The following is a 21,422-nucleotide window of genomic DNA, read 5'->3' on the forward strand; positions in this document are numbered from 1 at the left end:
ATGGTCGGGAATTGAACTCATGACCCCAGTGCTGTGAGACAGAAGTGCTAACCACTGAGCCACCGTGCTGCCCCCCAATGCTCTGCTTCTGGACTAGTCTAGCCTTGGAATGTGTGTTTGTGTGCCCGTGGTAGGGAAATTAGATTGCAAGCTCTGCTGGAGCCGGGACCGTAGTTCACTGATTGTACAGTGCTAGGGAACATGTTGGGGCCATATTGAATAAATTATCATTTTAAAAATGATAGTAGTAATTTAATTACAAAGACATAACTGCATTGATTCAGGAAAGAAGGTACAGTATGTTTGAAGCTTGCTTCTTGGTATACAGGAAAAATGTTGCATGTCTGTTGCGCCTTTTGCATAGTGCAGAGAATAAAATGGATTGAACCTCTCCATAAAATCACGTTTAACAATAATGGGACGTGATGTTACAGGACCTCAGTTTTTTTTTTTCTTTTTATCTTTGCACTTACACTGACTCGCTACATTTTATATAAAATAGCATTGTGTTATATGTCTTGTAATGTTGGTTTGTAGCTGTTTACAGTGCAACGTGTTATGTTACATTGTACCTAGAAATCTGTCAGACTATGTGTTTTTATGTGCATCTGAATGCAATCTGAATTACTAAAAGTCAGTTACCAAATGGATTTCTGTTTACATAACTAAAAACACTAGTGCAAACCACATATGAAAAACACACATTCTTCCTGTGTGGTACATCCTCAGTTCATATGTGCTTTTGATTGTATCCAGAATGCAAGCAGCACAGAGCTTTTCAATTGCCCATTCATTTAGTGGGGCTTCCAGTATCTAAAAATGGATGGGCTATTGAAATGAATGGGCCAATGGGCCATTGAAATGAATGTGAGAAGGTTTATTAGTAAAAAAATAAATAATTGTAAAAATCAGGGAACGTGACGCCACCCAAAAGAATGAATTAGCCCAATGCTGCCAGGGTTGGTTCCCACTATTAATAGGAAAAGCATGGGGGTCCCTCTGTTATGGCAGAATCAGAATGGGGTGGGGGCTCTATGGAGGGAGGGGGCCAATCGTAATATCACTAAGGCTAATGTGGGTTATTTGGAACCCTGGTTGGCAGCCTTGCCACCTAAGTGAACCCAGTATAATATTATGGGGACCCCTGCATATTATTCAAATGTTGTATAAAAATAAAAAATAAAAGACAAACACAGATTTGTAAAAGAAAAAGTATAACTGATACCTGTGTTATTTTACAACTTTATTTAAACAAAAAAATTCTTGTCCCATCTGAGAGGATCCGTCTACTTTGACATCTGCAACATATGAGGATCCTACACAATACCAGCTATAGATGATGCATTTTGCAAAAGGTAATGTCAATTTTGACTATGTGACCTCACCTATATGCAGCATTTATAAGGCCCTCACTCCTACTAATGTCTGTACTAGCAAAGTTGGAATTTTGTTTCTCTGCCGGTGCTCCAAAGAGTCAGAATCCTATATTCTACAAACCACCAACTTCGGCTTTGTCCATCATGCTTCTAACTTCTCCAACCCATAGACTTCAGGTTTGTCCCTCATGAACTATCCTCTCAGGACTAATCGTTATGTTAGTCATGGTGTGTCTCTGATAGCTACCCTAAGTCAAGTGGTTCTCTCCTGGGAGCAACCAGCACCATGACACCATCATAACCCGATGGAGACCTCCTTTTACTCCAAACCCGATCTGCTCTGCTTGGAAAATTAGAGAAGACTTAATTGACTGACACTTCCGTTTGCCGCTCAGTCAATAACTAAAATGTTGTAGGCATTTTTACAAATTGAAGTTACCATTCATAATACTGATCCTGCCATTTAGTGTATGATATATCATATTCACCTCTTTAGGGTGATTCATCAATGTCAGATACACATTTATATATCTTCCTACTCTTTCTCTTGTAATATGATGTGGGACTGATTTATCACTGTGTCTCATACAACACTGCCCTATAACTAAGTAACATGATGTCATATTTCAATAAGTTTTTTTCTACTTGATAAATAAGAGATTCCTTCTCCCCCACCCTTCACGCTAATTAAATACCTGTGTAACAAGTGTTACCAATATATATATATATATATATATATATATATATATACAGGGTGATTCAAAAGTCGAAGTACACCCTTTTATTTCAAAAACTCTACAGGGAATTGGGAAACCTGAATACTCCAGTAAGGTATAGGTGATGTGGTCTATCTTTTACGGTATGTACCAAACATGGGCGCCATCTTGAAATCGGCCAATCGGCCCAATTCCTGTAGAGTTTTTGAAATAAAAGGGTGTACTGCGACTTTTGAATCACCCTGTACAGTATATACCAAAGAAAGCTTTATTAAAAGCTGGGCACAGAGTTCCTGGGCCTGATTCATTAAGGATCTTAAATGAAGAGGTATCTTATTTCAGTCTCCTGGACAAAACCATGTTACATTGCAAGGGGTGCAAATGAGTATTCTGTTTTGCACATAAGTTAAATACTGACTGTTTTTTCATGTAGCAAACAGATACTTGATAGCTTATTTGTACACTGAAATTTAAAAGTTGATATGTGTGTGCTACATAAAAAAACAGGCAGTATTTAACTTATATGCAAAGCAGAACACTCATTTGCACCCCTTGCAATGTAACATGGTTTTGTCCAGGAGACTGAAATAAGAATCCTCTTAATTTAAGATCCTTAATGAATCAGGCCCCCTGTTAGCAATTATCTGCTATAACAGCTTTTAAACCATTCATGGTTTTTAAATACAGGTGCTCCTTGTGGTGTACTTATGGCCATGTCAAAGGTTATTTGGAACAGAGCAGTGTTCTTCAAAACTCAAATCAACTAATTCTGTGCAGATTTTAAGTTCTAGTAAGTGGAATACTCAGGAAAAGTAGAACTGTGGGATTGTGACAATTATTCATTTATCTATAATCCTGTAAAACAAATAAAAATGAACTTGCACCTATGCATTATCATACAATATACTGTAATGTACATCATTTATCCTTTATCATTGCTGTCATTGGCGTCTTTACTCAACTTTGCATGTGCCTGGATAGGAGAAAAATTACATCTCCCAGCAAGCTCAAAAGCTGCTGGTTATAGATCAGAGGAGGAGTTAAACCAGTCGAGTGTATATGGCTGCTCTAAGTTAGAGAAAAAGGCACTGACACATGGGGGCGAAATCAGCGTGTGAGAAGAAATCTGAGAGAGATGTCAGTGAAGACAGAAAAGCTGAGGGAGGAAGACACCAAGTTTGTGAGTGGAGAAAAAGCAAAACTGAAGCAGTGAGAGAGAGAGAGATTCTGGCAAGAGAGCTGAACAGAAGCCTGAAGCTGCTATCTGGGACAATATTGAAAACAGCAGCCATTGAAATAGATTTCAGACAAGGAGATATTGCATGGAGGAATTGCAGATAAGTTCAGCTAGTTATATTATTTATTTGATAATGGCCTGAGAAACTACTCTTAGAGTGAAGAGTATAGGGATAGTGTGGGGAGTCCTGAAGATGTGGATTTTTGCTATTACCCTTTTGCTAGTGCTGGAGTGAGAAATCTTTTTGGCAATAGAGTTTAGGGAGAGAGGGTGGATAGGTTTGAGAGACTGAGTTTGACCTGTTTCAAGTAAATGAAATGTTTGCTAAGCTAACAAATTGCTACTGCTATCAGAAGTTGTAGGACTACAGGAACAATAAATATGCTGAACAGAGAGAAGTGAGTTTGCCATCCACTATTTTGCGTGAATAAAATTCAGCCAATGAGGAGCAGTCACTTTAAGATTACAGAGAAAGTTGTACAATTTGCTCTCATCTGCATAGAGTGAGAGTGTTCAACTGTGCTATTGTTTTTAGGGAAGAGTGATAACTGGATCACCAGGGATGTAAGAGGTCTCTATTCAAAGGCACCTGTGTAAAATACTGTGTTCAAGGGTTATTTGTCTATTTTAGGCGTATACATATACTGTGAATGATTGCAGGCCACCAGTACGCACCAACAAGATCTAAATGTATTAGTGTGCATTTACATGATTAAAGAGTTTGGATGTGGCCAGGGTCGCCAAGAGGAATTTGGGGCCCAGGTACAGCAAATTTTTGCTCCCCCCTCACAGGCTGCGCAGCGGCACCACAAAATGGACGTGACAACATAATGTTGAGGGCGTGGTCAACATGGGCGTGGCTGACCTTCTTTAGACATGGTATATTGGTGGAGATCCAATTGCCAGTGATGTGACATGCAGATATCTACCAGCGCACATTGCTGGCAATTACGGTTGAAATCTCATCTTATTTTCCCTTGCACCCCATAGAGCTGGGAGGAGAATTCTGTCAAATCTCCACTGCAAAGTGTTTCGCAGACGTTCCAAAGACACTTCGCTGCTTATTGAATTCCCCCATTATGTATTAAAATAGTGTTACACTCACCTACCTGTTATTGCAGCTTTAACAACCTGCTACTGGATTCTTACTTGGATCCTGGAATGTTGGGAGCTGTTGGAAAATGCAAGTATAGAAAACCGAGCAATAAGCGAACACTGCACATAACACAGATCGCGCAGTATATAATATATACATTATAATAAAATATTACATTTATCACACCCTCCCCAGTCACATCACGCCAACCCTCAACTACATCACCCATCATGCCACCCCCCAGACACATCATGCCACCCTCCCCAGACACACCAGGTCACGTGCCAGACACATCACGCCCCCCCCAGACACATCATACCACCCCCCAGACACATCACGCCACTCCCCCAGACACACCACGTCATGCCCCAGACATATCACGCCACCCTAAGCAGGATATATATTGCACCGGGTAGACTTTTTTCCTCCTTTTTTAATCATTATTAAATTGGTCAATCATTGTATTGACGTATACTCTTCATGAACATCAGAGGAGAGGTGCACCCACACATACAAATCTATAGACTGAAATTGGAAAGAAAAAAAGGCGAAAATATATTTTTAGGGCACTGACAGTCTAAATTTTAATACTAAATTGTATTTATATGCATTCATATATTTAAATTATTTCCAGAATTATATTCTCCTTTAATAAACAAAGATTACATTTGATTAGTGAAATATTTTAAAAAGAGAACCCTACCCATTGGACAGCAACCTTGCCACTCATTGTCCGAACGTAGCGGTTGTTAATAAACGTTGCCAAGGATGATGTTGAGTGGGGGCGGGGTTATTTACTTTATAAGACTGATCTAGAGGCTATATCGGGTTGCCTTGAGTAAGTCAATTAGCGAAACGCGCGTTGGCGGCTTAGCGCGCCGCTTACCTACAAATACTGTACAACTCTTAATGTTTGAAACACAGAACAATGAAGACCGCACTAGTAAGATATTGTGACCTAATGATTAAATGTAGTACCTTTTCTGGGAGAGAGAAGGCTCCCAATGGGTGTTCCCAAAACACATGGTGAGTATCAAAGAGTCATTTGAGGAAAGAAGTGTATAGGAGGGGCACTCCTTAGGTCATAAATAAAATATGAATTTATTGGGTATGCATTAAAAATAATCTGGTAAGACAAGAGCGAAATAATTAAAAATAAACAAGTAAAGACACAATAAGTCCAAAACTTACCAGCTGGAAATATAATGTCACTGGTGCCACTATCTATATGTCCGTATATATAAATCAAGGTAAACTGATATAAATGGCATCGCTGAACATTGCAAGCAGAGTATATGAATAGACTCCCCGTAGTAATAAATGGAGAGAACTATATTAGCAAATGCCCGTGAGCGTGGGTGTGTATAATCTACCCACGATTAGCCTGCCGAGATAAAAAGTGAAATAGGGCTTAAGGTGCTATAAGCAATCAAAATCCCCTTAAGGAATTGCCATGGGTATAGAGGATTCTCGGCGGTTTGCGGTAATGTATAATAAAACGAACGGGTCTAGACTCCCTGAGATCGTGGGTATATGTGAGATGCCCTGCCTGAATCTAGTGCTGGGGAGCGATCAGAGGGAGATAGCTGCTAGCTGGAAGGTAAGTAATGAGGCAAAATGCCAACGCGCGTTTCGCTCTATGGCTTTTTCAAGACTGCAGCGGGGACCAGACTGACAGCTCTTAAGTAGTGAAAACAGTGGGTGTGTTCAATGACATAATTTTGAGAGGTCCAATAGAAATCGAGGGGTAGGATCACCTCCCGATTGACATAGAATGTCCCTACCCTACCCCTCAGACACATCACACCACCCGCCAGGCACACTACGACCCCCCCAAGACATATTATAACCCCCACAAGACAAATTATAACCCTCTGTACTTATCTATGCTGCTGACAGAAAACGTCCTGCAGAGTAAGCTAGGAGCTCCAAATCTCGCGAGACTCTGGCTTACTCTGCAGGCTGCTGGATGACACACTGTCCGTGGACCACTCCCCCAGACGCAGGTGTGCGCTCGGCAGCTCGCCACCTGCGTGCACAAAAAAAATGGTGCCCCGGGCCCAGGTAATTTGTACCTGCCCCTCTCCCCTCTCGTTACCCTTGGGTGTGGCACAGGGAATTGAGAACTGTGTTAAATACTGTGAAATTATTGAACAAACTCTGTAAAAAGCTAAACTGCTAAGGAAAGTACTGCTGCAGGCTGTTGTATAATAAAATCAGTTAGAGTAATTAGAGCGCCAGATGGCATCTATAGGCACTAAGTGACAGGTAAAGGTAGTAGTACAAAGGAAATTATCGGAAATGCTATGCAAACTGTTAGCTTTCTAGCACTTAACAAATTGTAATCTTTATTCCTGTATGTTGAATTGTTTCCTGTATGTTGAATTGTTGTATGCCCTGCCATTATTTAATGTAAAAAATATATTTTTGTTATAAAATAAGAAAAATAGTTGCGCCCAACCCTCCTCTAATAAATGTGCCGTTTTGGCATCTACACCATTCTTGTGTTCCGCTAAAGTGATTTTCATGTTTGTGGTCATAGTCATAGTGGTGGGCAAGGGGTCCCCCAAATCTTTCTTTGGTGTTCGTGGTTCCGGACACTCCTGTGAAAAGAAGCCACATGTCGAGATTTGGATGGATGCACTGTTCTGAATAAGAGAGGTGAGGAAATCTTACACGACGCCATACACCAATTCCCAGAGGAGCCTGATAAAGGGGTGTTACACAAGTCTAGTATTATTTGTTTTGGTAATTCTGTAGCAGAGCTATCACCTGTGCTCTAAGGCTGCCAAAACAGGATGACATCTGTGGTATAACACCTCAAGGTTTGTAGTCGTTTCCACTCAGAACTGAAGAGATCTCCCTCAGATACAAGGGAAAACAATATCAAGTTGTGTTGTATTTTGCCAGCTGTTACTATACAAATATGTGAACACTACTGGTAACAGTTAAGTGTCTTAGGTCAGTTACCCCCAGCAGTACAAACACTGCATCTTACTTGCATTTGTAAGACAAATGTTCATGGTCATCATATCAGTATTTATCTTTACCTGGTGTTCACAAAACGCAAATGATACGCCTCAATGGAGACTGTGGGCTTCATTCATTTAAGGAAAGTAAACAAAAAAAAAGGAGTAACTTTGCACCTTGGCAAAACCATGTTGCATTGGATGGGGAGGTAAATTTAAAATGTGAGGACAGATGTATGGTTGGGGTAGGACATGTCCTAGATCAACTTTAAATTTCAGTGTAAAAATAAAGCTATCAAGTATTTGTGTGCTACATGAAAAATTAGCCAGTATTTAACTTGTGTGCAAAATAATAAACATATTGCACCCCTCGCATTGTAACATGGTTTGTCCAGGAGAAAGTGTACTCCTATTTTTGCCTTACTTTCCTTAATGAATCAGGCCCTGTACCTCCAGTGGGCTTGAAAAACTTGTGCACAAAAAAACAACACAATTTTTACATATATCCGACTCTAAATCAGACCCTAATTATTAATATTGGAGCTATGGTGCAAATGCAATAAATGCTAAATGACAAATGACTGCAGTTCATTTTGGGAAGATATCTGGAAAGTTTGAGAACACACAGCATGCAGTTTATTCCTTGTGGCACAGACATGGTTAATGGTCAGACCATACAATGGATTGTTGTTGGGGCTTAACCTTTACCCTGCCAGCAGTGGCAGTGCTGCCACCCAGTGGGAGAGAATGGGTTAAAGGCATGTGTCATTGCTGTGTGTGTGTGTGTGACTGTGCCTGGTGGCTGGAGATACTGTCTGAGCTGCATTCTAACTGCATGAAGCAGTCACTGAGCTGAGCTCTCTGCAGTCTCATCTGCTCTACCTCCTCCCTCACTGTCTCTCTTGCACTCAAGCGTTCAGTTCCACTTCAACTTTGTCTCCCCCTCTATCCCTCATCCTCTCCCATCCTCTCTCTCTCTCCATCTATCTCTCTCTCTCTCCATCCAGCTCCTCCCCTGTCTGCTAGATCCTACATCAAAACCCCGAGCGACATCAACAGCTCTGCAAGAAGATTTGCCTTTTTCCCTGACTGCTCCATCCAGGCTGTGAGCTGAGAAACTTCTATGGAGTTGGAGTGAGAGGGGCGCAGCAGAGGAGCTTCCGGCAATGGAGGGTCTCCAAGACTGGGGTCTGCTGGTCCTACTGATCACTGTTATGTGGATGGAGGGGGGCACAGGGGACCTGACCTGCTCATCCTGTCACCCTCACATCAGATTGCAGGGCACAGGTGCTGGGCACATTGTGAAGGGGATGCAGGGGGGTGCTGTAGGTGATTGGGGGGAGCCACTGGGGCACAGCCTGGATGATGGTCAGAGGAAGGAGACTAATCTCCGGGGCAGTGTCCAGGATCTGGGAGCCTGGGGCAGAACACATAGAGGGGCTGAGCGCAGGGCTGGTGGGCACGATGTAGGTGATGGGTATGAAGGGGCTGGGGACAGGTTACAGGATGCCAGAGACAGCATTTTGGGCAACTGGGATACCCAGGAGGGTGCTGAAGTTCAGCAAGAGAAGAATGAAGCGCAGACAGCTGCTGAGCCAGATGACTCCATGGATGCAGATGGTGATGTGAGTGGTAGGACCGGGCAGTATGTGGGTGCCGGGGGAAGGGGTCAGTTTGGGGGCTCTCTCAGTGATGGCAGGAATGGGCAGATGGTGGGTGCCAGGGAGGATGAGGGTGACAGGTGGAGTGGATCTCTGGTGGCAGATTCCCCTACACGCAGCCACAGTGGGCACCGTGCCCCAGACTCCCAGGAGATGCCCAGCAGGGGAAGGAGACGAATAAGAGCAGCTGACGGGCACAGGGTGACCCGGGCACAGGCCAGTGACCCGGACAGGGTGAGCCGCTTTCGGATGGAGGAGCTGAAGTTGACCAGCAGCACATTCTCTCTGACCGGAGACTCCGCTCACAATCAAGCGATGGTGCACTGGTCCGGGCACAACAGCAGTGTGAGTACTAAGTGTGCACTCATAGAGTGAGACTGAGTATGTCATACCTCTCCCTGTGTGTACTGTCACCTTACCTGTTATATAGTGAGACTGAGTATTACAGAGATGTCATACCTCTCCCTGTGTGTATTGGCACTCAATGCACCTGTTATATAGTGAGACTGAGTATTACCCAGATGTTATACCTCTCCCTGTGTGTATTGTCACTAAATGTATCTGTTATATAGTGAGACTGAGTATTACACTGGATATTATACCTCCACCTATGTGTACTGTCACCTTACCTGTTATATAGTGAGACTGAGTATTACCCAGATGTTATAACTGTATATTATACCTGGTACATAGGTTATAACTCTTCCTAGGTATACTGTCACCAAATGATACCTGTTATATAGTGGGACTGAGCTTTACCTCCCAAATGTATAGTGTTATTAAATAATATAATTTTGTGTAGTGGGATAATTATTACTACCCTCATATGCTTACAATCAGTGTTACCTCTCATATAGTGGGATTGAGTATTACCTATGTGTGGTGTCACTGAGTGTTTCCTCTGAAATGTAGGAATCTATTAAACCCTTCTGTTTATGGTCACTGAGTGTTACCTCTTATACAGAGGGACAGCATTTTCACTACTCTGTAACAATTATAGAGTTGGATGGAGTATTACCTCCAACTACATATATTCTGAGTGAGTATAGTATGAATGAGTATTACCTGCATATTGTCACTAAGTGCTGCTAAGTTGATTTTAATAGAACATAGTTTATTATCACATGTTATTGTATCTATTAGATTTGCATCTTACAATGAACATAACTTTCTTGTTTAGTGTAATTAATTCTTTGCCCCCCCCCCCTCCTATCATGTGATACAGTATCATAAAACTGACTTTTGTGTTTAATGATATCATTATATGTGAATATTGCTGTTCCACTATTTCATGTGGGTGATTTTGTAGTCACTGAGAATACAAAGTTGCATATATCTCTGTAACACAGGATGTAACATAACAAGATAATCTGCGTAGCTATAATACCGCAAGTATCACTAAACATGTCCTATACTAACAATTTCTTAAATTCAAGTATGTTGTGCCATAGTATGGATTTCTGAAGCATTCCTGCCCATTAAATGCTATTGTGAGACTGAGTATAGCCCTCTCTGGGGACAGTGACACTGTTTAGAGTGAAACAGGGTATTAGTGCTGCTGGATACAGTGACATGAGGTTTCAGCATGATATTTTTAGGCAAGTGTCATAGCAGTACCTGCCACTGCTATTCACTAATGCATGCAATACCTATTTATGTATATCATGGTCGTGCAAGGGTTAATGCAAAGGCTAAATATGGGACTCACGCACAGTAAGATTAATATTGCCTTTATAATGCAAAGTGCAGGGCTGTGACCAGCTCTGTCTGTCAGCATGGTACTATGATATCCAGTACAACAGACCAGCAGCTTCCAGCAGGGGTATTATCATACTACATTGATAATGAGTACTAGCCACCAGCAGCCACTTTACCCCCTGCTCTTAACCCTTTCCAGACTCTAACCACAATGCTTTGCTACTTTAGTTATTAGGCAGTGATACCACATATATATCCCAGGATCCTCCAGTTCTGGTTTGTAGACAAGATAATGAAGATGAATTTCTGCTAATAAATCTTGTCTAGTGTGACTCAAGGTATTTTTTCCTGAACTCGATGACAATAAGCAAAGCAGGCAATGAAAGGTTAAGAGTAGATCCAAACCTGGTATAAATTACAACAGCTGTAGGGAACCTGTGACTCTCCACTTGCTGTAGGACTAGAGGTCCCAGCAGAACCTGTCAGCCTCTGCTAGGACTTGTAACTCCATCATAACAGGTGAATCACAGATTTATAGCCTAAGACTTGCAATGGCGTGACCCTGTAAGAAGTGGGGTGCATAGAATTTTGCATATAAACCGTTCTGGATCCTCCTACAGCACAGAAGAAACGGGATTTGGTATTGAGTGTCAAGAAGCTGTATTACAGGTTACAGGCTGAGCTCTGATCTCTGGATACAAAATGTGTTTTTGTTGTAATGGGACCTTATGTTCCTGGAGAATTGGGATTGAACAGGGTTTAATTGATTGTAGTAAATCAGATCTGTTGTCAGAAGAAATATTCACTATTGTGTTGCTATCATTATTTTATAGACATTGATTTTTGTGTGGCTTAATTAAATTATGTGTAAAATATACGTATACTGCATCTGTAGTCACCTGACGTTTCCGGAAAATAATAGGTGATAAAACACTAAGGGGCGGATGCAGAGTGAGTTCCACTCAGCTCAGCGTATCTTGCGTGTTGTTCAGAAAGTGGGCGTGACAGATATGCGTCCATACAGCTTTGTGTGATTCTGCCACTTACACCAGCCTGCACCTCGGTGGGACGGGGGTGTTCGGACGGGCGCTTGCACGCAATTGCGAACAGATGCAGACTGGGAAAAAGATGCACATATGCCTGAGAAAGCTATTATTAAAAGTATTATTTTTGGTTGGTCAGCTACAAATATTGGTGATGGTCTATGGCAGTGTTTCCCAAACTCATTCCTCAGTGCCCCCTAACAGTGCAAGTTTTCCAGATCACATGTGAAATAATTACACCACCTGTGGATCTGTTACAATGTATCAGTCAGTAATGATTACACCTGTGCTCCAGCAAAGAGATAAGGAAAACATGTCCTGTTAGAGGTCCCTGAGGACCAGGTATTATAAACTCTAGTCTATGGCATTAGCAAACTGTTTGTGATTGGCTGTCTTACTGACGCTTTTTTTAATTCGACCGGACATATATTCTGGTTTTGTGTGTGTTATTAAGCAAAACTTAGTTTTTCATGCATGAGATGTGGAGTTGTTTCTGCTGCATTACTGCATTTTTTGAAAAGTTTTATTGATGCCTAATTCACGTAGCCGGGCGCATTTATTGCTGGTACCGACTGCACGGACCTTCAGATGTGCATGGCTTAGCATATGGGCGTAAATATCTTATTTTTACATGCAGGCTTTAAAAGCAAACAGTAAACATTCTGCAGCGACTTAAAAGGAAATATTGGAAATGTTGTTAACTTTATCCTCCAATTAATAATATGATGATTTGATACATATCATTACCCTTTCTGATATATTCTGGTGGCAAAATACACATTAGTTAAAGTTGTTCTTAACCTATCTACTATCTACTGAAGATCTCAGCCAGCAAGTAAATTTACTAATTTTAAGATAGTAGTTTGACTCTTACATCTCGCTCCCTTCTCAAACTATTGCTGCTATGTTACTTTGTTGAAACAATGTTGCAGAGGGTTGCAACAAAGTTGCTTGATCAATTTAAATGTTGCTTTTCTACTGCAGCAGAAAAATGAATAACAATGTTTGTAAATCATTGTATCAACAACAAGGTCATCTGGTTTTGTCTTTAATAAAATTGGCATTTAAAAAAAACTGACGGCAGAGCGTCGAGAATCTATGATTCGCCGAAGGATCGGCAAATCCTTCTTATGTAAGTGTGCACTCCAATATTTCCCACCTGCTCTGCTTAGAGTATTAATATATTCAGTGTAGTCAGGTGGTGAAATTGCATCTTCTCAGAAGCAGATACAACGTCTGTTCCCCATGCTCAACGGTTCTCTGTTAAAATCTGAAATGAAGTTTCAGCTTCAGTCAAAATATATTTATCTATCAAGGCTGTTTTTTTAATAACTGTTGGCAGTGTAACATTTCAGGTTGCCAACCAGTAGGAGATGCTTTAAAGAGCTTTTAAAAAGCAATAAAAAAAAAACCCAAAAACACAGAGTACTCCCCTCCCTTCCTTTGTCTGTCTACCAATCTACTTTAAATTTATTCTATAACCCCGACCACCCCTAATTATACTGTACCACACAAGCCGCTGACGGGTTGTAGGTTCTAAAGTGCATTTTCTTAAAACCTTCTAGTGGTTTATTCTAAAAATATTACATTTTATAGTTAATGGAATAAAACCACGTAGCCTGGACGTTTCAGATGGCGAGATTTGTGAAATGCTAATGCAAAGAATTATTCAAAGTTTATGGAGCATGTACACAAATGGGAAATAAGGCATTTTGCATAAATATGAAAGATGTGTAAAACAGTGTATGCATAACAAAACACTTTATTACAGACAAGCAGTTATTTATTTATAACAATCATGTTGATATGTTTTTGTGGAATAATAATAATAATAATAATAATAATAATAATAATAATAATAATAATAATAATAATTATTATTATTATCATTATTCATTCGGAGTATAGTTTAATGTCACTTGTGTTAATGCTTCTTGAGTTACACACAAAGGTCAATGCTAATATATTTGCACATAACTACAGGTCCAAAACTATCCTGGTTGAGTCACAGTACAGCTTGGATGTGAAATCCTTATTTTCATGTAGTTGTCTGTCTAAATATGAAATTGTGCATCATGTACTCTAGTGCTGTCCTTATCTACTGAATGTGTCACTATATCTAGTCAGGTCATCTGGTTATCCTACATCCTACCTGTGTTTGACTTTTCTCACCAGCTAGGATTTGCATGCTGCATTTTGCCTGAAAGCCGCTGTTGAAAACATCTGTAAGATGAAATGTAATGAGAAGCCACATTTTTCCACTAAGTAGCAGGTCACCAAACAACAAGACAAAGAATAAAGAGGATTTTTTTTGCCATAGGTTGATGAATTAACTACTGTATGCAGGGGTGAAACAGGACCCCTTTGCAAAATTCTGGCAGGTGGACTCATCTCCATGCCGCGTTACATAAAGAGTTGTCCCCATATACAGTATATAGTGTCAGCCCCATGTAATATTTTGGAGGGATCCCACTCTCCTTAAGCCAGAACTAATATCCGACAGCAGATCGAGATGGGTGAATTGAATTTTAGATAATCACTGATGATAAATTTGGCCAATCTCCATTGACATGGATATAATGGTAATGGTCTGTATGCTTAGTATGTGCTTTAAGGGTCAGTCAAGGTCATCGGGGAACAAACCTTTGAACGTCATCCATAATCCAACATGTGAAAAGGCATCTTATTTTCCTTTGGGAGAAAAGAAAAGCTTTGACAAACAAGGTGTCATTTACAAAAATAAAAATTAACCTGTTAAATGTACATCAAGCGTTGTTGTTCTTGCTCATGGTGATGAGGATGAGGATGATGTACATGCTGATCAATCTAGGACTGAAGCTGCAAATGATGACAATTGTGAAGTGCAAACTGTAACTTCTCACTCACTTAATGTTTGTAGTAGTTGCACATAAAATTGCAAACCCCAGCCACCACTGTTGGATAAGATGGATAAGTACAGCTGGACACATCATAGAGCACTCTTCCGATACACAGTTAGTAAAGCTTAGCCTTAGAAATTATTCCTTTCTAGTTTGTTAAATTTGTGGCCTTTTGGGAAATAATGGCATATGCCAAACTGAGATGGCTAGTCGTTAGTGGCTATTATTTTTACAAACAAGGCTGTATTTTAAATTTTAAGCACCCCGAATAGATTTCATGTGATGTGTTCTACTGCGCTAATAGACATTGTGGATGGTTGATAAGAAGAGGTTGAGTTGGGATTCAGAACATTGTGATTTGGGTTCATATCTTTAAAAAAACACGAATTTTACTTATTTTTACGTGAATCTCGGGCAGAATTTCTGAGGCTTCATACAACACTGGTGAGGAATCCCAACACCAAAATATCTTAATGTCACATTTATTTTTGTAATGTACACACAAAGTTGTGTCTGCATACAGTATGATGGAAGTATGACACTGTGGCTTAAAGGGATCTACCGGGTAACTCGTTAATTGTTTATAGCGTGGCCTGAAAGTATTATAGTCATGCAGTTGTTGATTGTTCTTATTACATTGACTAAGACCCTAATGAGCATGCTTGTAGGACCCCATAGACTTGTCACTGTTCAATAGGGGGGTTTCTTGAAAGGCATATTCTACTCACCCTGATATTGCCTTACATTTGATGCCTACTCGATGGTCAAGGTACTCTCTAGGTAGATTTGGCGGTTGTCACAAGCTTGATAGAATTATTTGTTTCTCTGTCCACCTCATTATTCCTCATTCTTGGAAAACCATTAGTATACGGTAGCATTTTTCATAAGCTTAACATTAACAACTCATCTTCATCAACATCATCAGCTGTTTATATAGCGCCACTGATTCCGCAGCGCTGTACAGAGAACTCATTCACATCAGTCCCTGCCCCATTGAAGCTTACAGTCTAAATTTCCTAACATACACACACACATACACAGACACACACACACACACACATACACACACACACACACACACACACACACACACATTTTTGGAGTGTGGGAGGAAACCAGAGCACCTGGAGGGAAACCCACGCAAACATGGGGAGAACATACAAACTCCACATAGATAAGGCCATGGTCGGGAATTGAACTCATGACCCCAGTGCTGTGAGGCAGAAGTGCTAACCACTGAGCCACCCTGCTGCCTGTACTTCAGTCTAATATTACGATTATTTAAATATATATTATATATTTTAGCATTTATTTGGAATGATATTATGCAGATCGGTACAGGTCCCCCCAGCGGTGTCACTAGTTGCTAGGCTGACTTCCTGTGGTATTGGTGAGAAATCCAAATGGAATGAAACCCACTCGCCGGTCTGTAAGACTATTATGATTACAATTGATAATATACTGGTTAGTTCAGGGCCAATCAATTTAAATTAATAGAAGTATCTAATTCCTTTTAATAATGACATTTTGACAAGTTAATTGGGGCGCTACAATTCTGTTTTAAATCCACTGTTCCCACAACTGATTTGTTTCATGTCGGATCTGATTAGTTTAGTTGTAAATAACTTGAGATATTCAACTGAAACGCAAAAATTATTCCATAGCGTTCGGGGTCTGATTAAGTGTTCAGGCCGCCCTAGGATAATACGTTCGTAGTGCCCCCATCGCCTTCCACAGCAGGCTAATATGTTGTAGGTAAAAACTAACTTGTCCTTAACTTAAAATCCTGCTTCCTGCAGACTGTAAGCCCCAATGGGGCAGGGACTGATGTGAGTGAGTTCTCTGTACAGCGCTGCGGAATTAGTGGCGCTATATAAATAGCTGATGATGATGATGATGATGATGAAGGAGCGCTACTGAGGGTGACGATGTGAATGGGCAGGGGGCTGTCTCACCTGCGCCTGTCGCCATCCTTGTTTCTCCTACTCGCTTATCCTTAAGCGCCCGCCCAAGATAGACGCATTGTCTTCAGCCTTTACCCTGGGAATACGTCAAGATTAAAACCTTACTACATATTTATTTTATGGTTTCCTTTCACCTTAGAGAACAACTATTCTTTTATATTTTAAAATTAAATTGAGCTTCTACTTCTTCCTGTCACAATTTTGCACCCCCAATTCGTCTGCAGCCTATTCAATCTATTGGATAATCAGGCCCTGATAACGCTATAATAAAATCTACTCCATCTGCCTATCGGTGAAACCAGCAAAATAAACCAAAACACCATGAATCTCCTTTGTACAGATGGTGCAGGTTTTATTGTATCATCTAAATCACACAAATTAAATGCACCGAAGTCTATGAAGTCTGGATAATGTGATTTAATTGATATGATCTTGATTGCATTAGCAACAAATGACAAGCTAATTAATCTGTTAATTGTTTCCGGGAAGCAGCGAAAAATCGAGATGTTGATAATTAGCGGAATTATTTAAGGCCACTGTAAGTGGTGATAAAATGATGAAAAAAGCAATAAAAGAAATAATATAATAATATAATAATTAGATGTTTGTAGTATAATATAATAATACTATATTGTTCCGTGAAGGCTGCAGGTGTGATATCTGGTCTTTCATTACAGTTTAGCCCTTTTCATATTCCAGCCGGTGGAACCCTCAGGCAATCTTGGCAACAGATTTCCTTCCAAGCTTTTCATGGCCGGCTCATCTTTAAATAATGAAGACTATTATTTTCTGCGGCATTTAATAACTTTTCAGAGGATCTGTCCAGTCAATTATGCAGGAGTTCACAGGACACGGTGTGCAATGACTTATCAGCACGGCTTTCAAATAAGACTCTCAGTCGTTTCATTCGGAATGTTATGAAACCCTCTAAATTAGTGCAAGCTTGTATTCTCTCTATCCAGAACGTGTTCTTCACCCCGCATTAATGTGTCTGAACTGTCTGCTTTCATCTCGGTGGTTGCATCATTTATCACCGTGCTTCTTAATTATTTTGTGCAATAAATCCAATTGGGTTAGATTTTAAATAGCCTGGGGGTTTATTTACATTTTGTTGCACTGGCTATGCTCTAAGGGATCACAGGCGTGAAATATAGTCATTACAATCCCTAGTGCAGTCCTGGTCAATCTTCGGCTCGCCAGGTGTTGTGAAACTACAAGTTCCAGCATAACTTGCCAGCTGTCAGCTGACTAGCTATTGGCAAAGCATTCTGGGGCTTGTAGTTTCATAACACCCGGAGAGACCCAGGTTGGTAGACTGTGGTGGACAGTGCACGAGAAAGAAGATGTTCCGATATCCTGCAGGACATCCCTTGAAAAAGTCATTTCATGACAAAACCGGTCGGAACCTCAGTACATTGCAAAACAGGAAATAGGAGGTAGAGTGCGTTCCATGAACGCACGCCACCATTACATTGGAACATCTTCTTTCTCGTGCACTGTCCACCACAGTCGACTCATTCTATTATCGTCACTGAACTTAGAGAACTTCAGTCCCACCATCGACTGCAAGTATAGTGGCGGATAGTGCGCTCAGCTTCTTATATATTTGGGAATCTAGACTATAATACAAAAATTTTATCTTTTTTCTTTTTTCCTTTTTCTTTTTTCATTTCAATTTTCATACCGGCATGCTCAGGCTGTTTTAAGCTTCGACAATTATCATTCATCCTTAATGTTTTGTTTGAGGGAACCCTCGGACTTCCATTTCAATGCTTTTTATATTTCTTTTTATGATTGCATACATTTTTTGGCATTATGCCCTATTTTGATTTTTGATCTGTATTTTTATTCTCTTTTTCTGTGTTGTCTCTCTCTCCAACTCACAATCATTGTTTTGCTTATTGTAATTTTAATTTATCAATTTGCTGATTGCAGCTACTTGCTTACATATCTGCCATCTAGAATAAATGTTGTGGTATTTTATTATTACATTAGTATATATATCTGTGTTTAGCACTGGTTTACATCTTTAACGATCCCCCCTAGTGCATGGATGAGTTGGGAAAAAAAAAAAAAATCACCAACTCTGACAGATGGTAGGTTAATGTGGTGATGATATGGGACAAACCAAAATTGTGTACAAAGCTCAAGAACAGAAATATAAATGGTTTAACATAAAGTAACGCTGATGTCTGCGCAACTTTGAACTTCGCATAAGGCTGCAAGCGCTTCAGTGGCTGGACTGTGAGCATTGGGCAGATGAACAATGCTTACAGACCAGCCACTGAGCAGATAGCTATTATTATTACTATTATCATTATTATAATCGTAGATTTTTAAGGCACCACCGTGCTCCGCAGCGCTGTACAGTTGGGAAAACAGGACATACATAAAACAGGGACATACAAAGTAGACAAAACAAATGCAGACATGAAAACAAAGGACCCAGTTCATTAAGAGCTTACATTCTAATTGGAAGAGGGCAGAGCTGGAACAAGAGGAGTGAGTGTGGCTCAGAGTGGAGATTGGAACAGTTGTGAGGGTGCATTAGTGTAAAAGTGTTATCTGGGATAAGGTCACCTCTAATAAAGAGATGGGTTTTCAAAGAGTATCTAAAGATTTGTAGACTGTGGGAAAGTCTGATTGAGTGTGGTAGGAAATTCCATAGTTGGGGAGCAGCACGGGAGAAGTCTTGTAGGCTGGAGTGTGAGGTGGTCACGAGAGACGAGACAAGGAGCAGGTCAGAGCTAGATATAAGAACACAGGCTAGTGATGTTAGCTCTTAAAAAAGATAACCCGAGCCTGCACCAACCAGGCAGCAAAAGAGACCATTTCATCTAAGGAGCACAGAGGTTAGCATTGTTACATAACATCGCTGGGGTCCTGAGTTCAATCCCCAACTAGGGCTCTTTGTATTTGGTGTTTGTATGTTCTTCCCATGTTCGTATTGGTTTCCTCACACACGCCAAAGACCTGCATATAGGTCAATTAGCTCTATAGCATGTGGCAGGGAATTTAGGGAGAGAGACTGAAAAAAATGATAAATATCCTTTGTATAGTGCTGTAATGTGATGACACTATATAAATAAACAATAATATATAAAATAATAAGTTACATTTGTAGAACTGAGTATGGAAACCATGTGCTGACCTCACTGGGGTCTACGCTCTATAATACCCCTGAATTATATCCTGAAGAATAAATAATTCCATCAATGGATAGTAATAAATGTATAGCAGATCTGGTGAGTTATTAAATAGTTTACTTGAAGTTTTTGGAGAGTGGATGCAAAAATCTGTCAATCATGCTCTCCGTCCCATTCCTTTGCTGAAAGCAGTCATGTATAAGGTGAGCTTGGTAAGTTTTCTCTTTTATATATCACTCTGAACTGGGAAAGATGAAGACAATGATTAGAACGCTAAAGCATTATAGGTCTGTGTTGAAAGACTAGTTATGGAACTGCTCAATACATTTTGTTGGACTCAAACAAGGAAATTTCAAATGATCATGAAAGGATAAAAAATGGACATACTTTTTTTTTGCTTTTTGACCCACCATCCTCCCCGCCACTAACCGCAAAATATATAGTAGCACATCAGGGTAACACTATTTGGCACATTTGACATCCATGCGTCACACGTAGAAATGTCACTTTTTGGGCTTATGTTCCTTTAATATTGTAAACTTTTTATTACTATACATTCGACTCTTTTAGGAAGAGCCTGCGAGTAACACAAACTATGCACAGAAATTCTTTCCAGGTCAATGTCTGGTACTTCATATTGTCGTAATCCATATTAATAGTTCATTCTCAGCTTTATTATTCATTATTCATAATTATAAAAAGTAAACTAATTGTTTCTTGTAGCTGGCAGACACGGAGATCATTGAATAGTGTCCAATTAATTCTCCTTCCTCTAGAAAACCTTCATCATAATCACATTAAGCCGTACAAGGTCACCCCTTGTATGCAGAAATATTCATACTGTACATATGGCACCCAGGCACTTTCTTAGGATGTTTATAGAGTTAATAAACCTGCTGCTGGGAAATTGTTTAGTAATTATGTGTAAACCGTTTGGCCCGTCCCGGGTGACCTCAATCTCAGAAGGCCATAGAGCGAGTCGGGAGATCGTTACTTGGGAATTCCAATCTCTGGGGGCTTTTCACCACACCTTAACCCTTTGTGTACCAAATCCATCCATGTGGAATAAATAATTAAGATTTTTGGTATCAGTCGATTCCGCTAAGGGTGTAGACATCTCATGATAACGGCAAATATCAAAATTTGTCATAAGGGGCAAATATTTCTTAAAATATACATTTTCACAGAACTTGTCACTGAAACAATGCAGGGGGTTTAGGGAGAGTTTGAAGCTAACACTCCCTAACCCCACCGCTAACCCCAACGCTAACCACAGCATCTTCAACAGTCTAATTTGTCTATTAGCTTATCCGTGTTTTGGAAGCAAGAGGTCCAAAGTTTTTAAGTGTGCTATAAAGTCTATTTTATCTGTAGCTACCTGTTGTTTGATACTGCCCAATGATGATGTTATTTATATTAGAAGTTTGATAAAATTATGTATAAACTAGTTATTAGAGAAGCTTTCAAATTGTTTAGCAAAATATTCTTCACATTTGTCTGCAAAACTGTGCACGTTTCGCTATTTACATTTGATCTTAAATTTTCCCACGAATATCTTAGGAGGGGTCTCTTGTAATCATAGGTCCCCTTCATTATGGGGAGGTCTACTTGGCACCCTGCTCTGGTGGGCCCGTTTG

At 40.2% G+C, this 21,422-nt stretch overlaps 1 protein-coding gene across 8 annotated transcripts in view; it reads left to right on the plus strand.

Moving 5' to 3' along the window:
- The first annotated feature begins 8,219 nt into the window (after positions 1-8,219).
- The window catches only part of SORCS1 (sortilin related VPS10 domain containing receptor 1), a 459,666-nt gene continuing 446,463 nt past the window's right edge, over positions 8,220-21,422 (plus strand). For all 8 annotated transcript variants that reach the window (XR_012693296.1, XM_075215731.1, XM_075215724.1 and 5 more), the window contains exon 1: positions 8,220-9,400. Coding sequence is in view for 7 of the 8 variants with exons in the window: in XM_075215731.1 (XP_075071832.1) it covers positions 8,561-9,400 (840 nt within the window). In the remaining variant the exon portion in view is untranslated. The remainder of the gene's footprint in view (positions 9,401-21,422) is intronic.

Source organism: Mixophyes fleayi, chromosome 6 (assembly GCF_038048845.1).
Source record: "Mixophyes fleayi isolate aMixFle1 chromosome 6, aMixFle1.hap1, whole genome shotgun sequence".
NCBI classification, from domain to species: Eukaryota; Metazoa; Chordata; class Amphibia; order Anura; family Limnodynastidae; genus Mixophyes; species Mixophyes fleayi.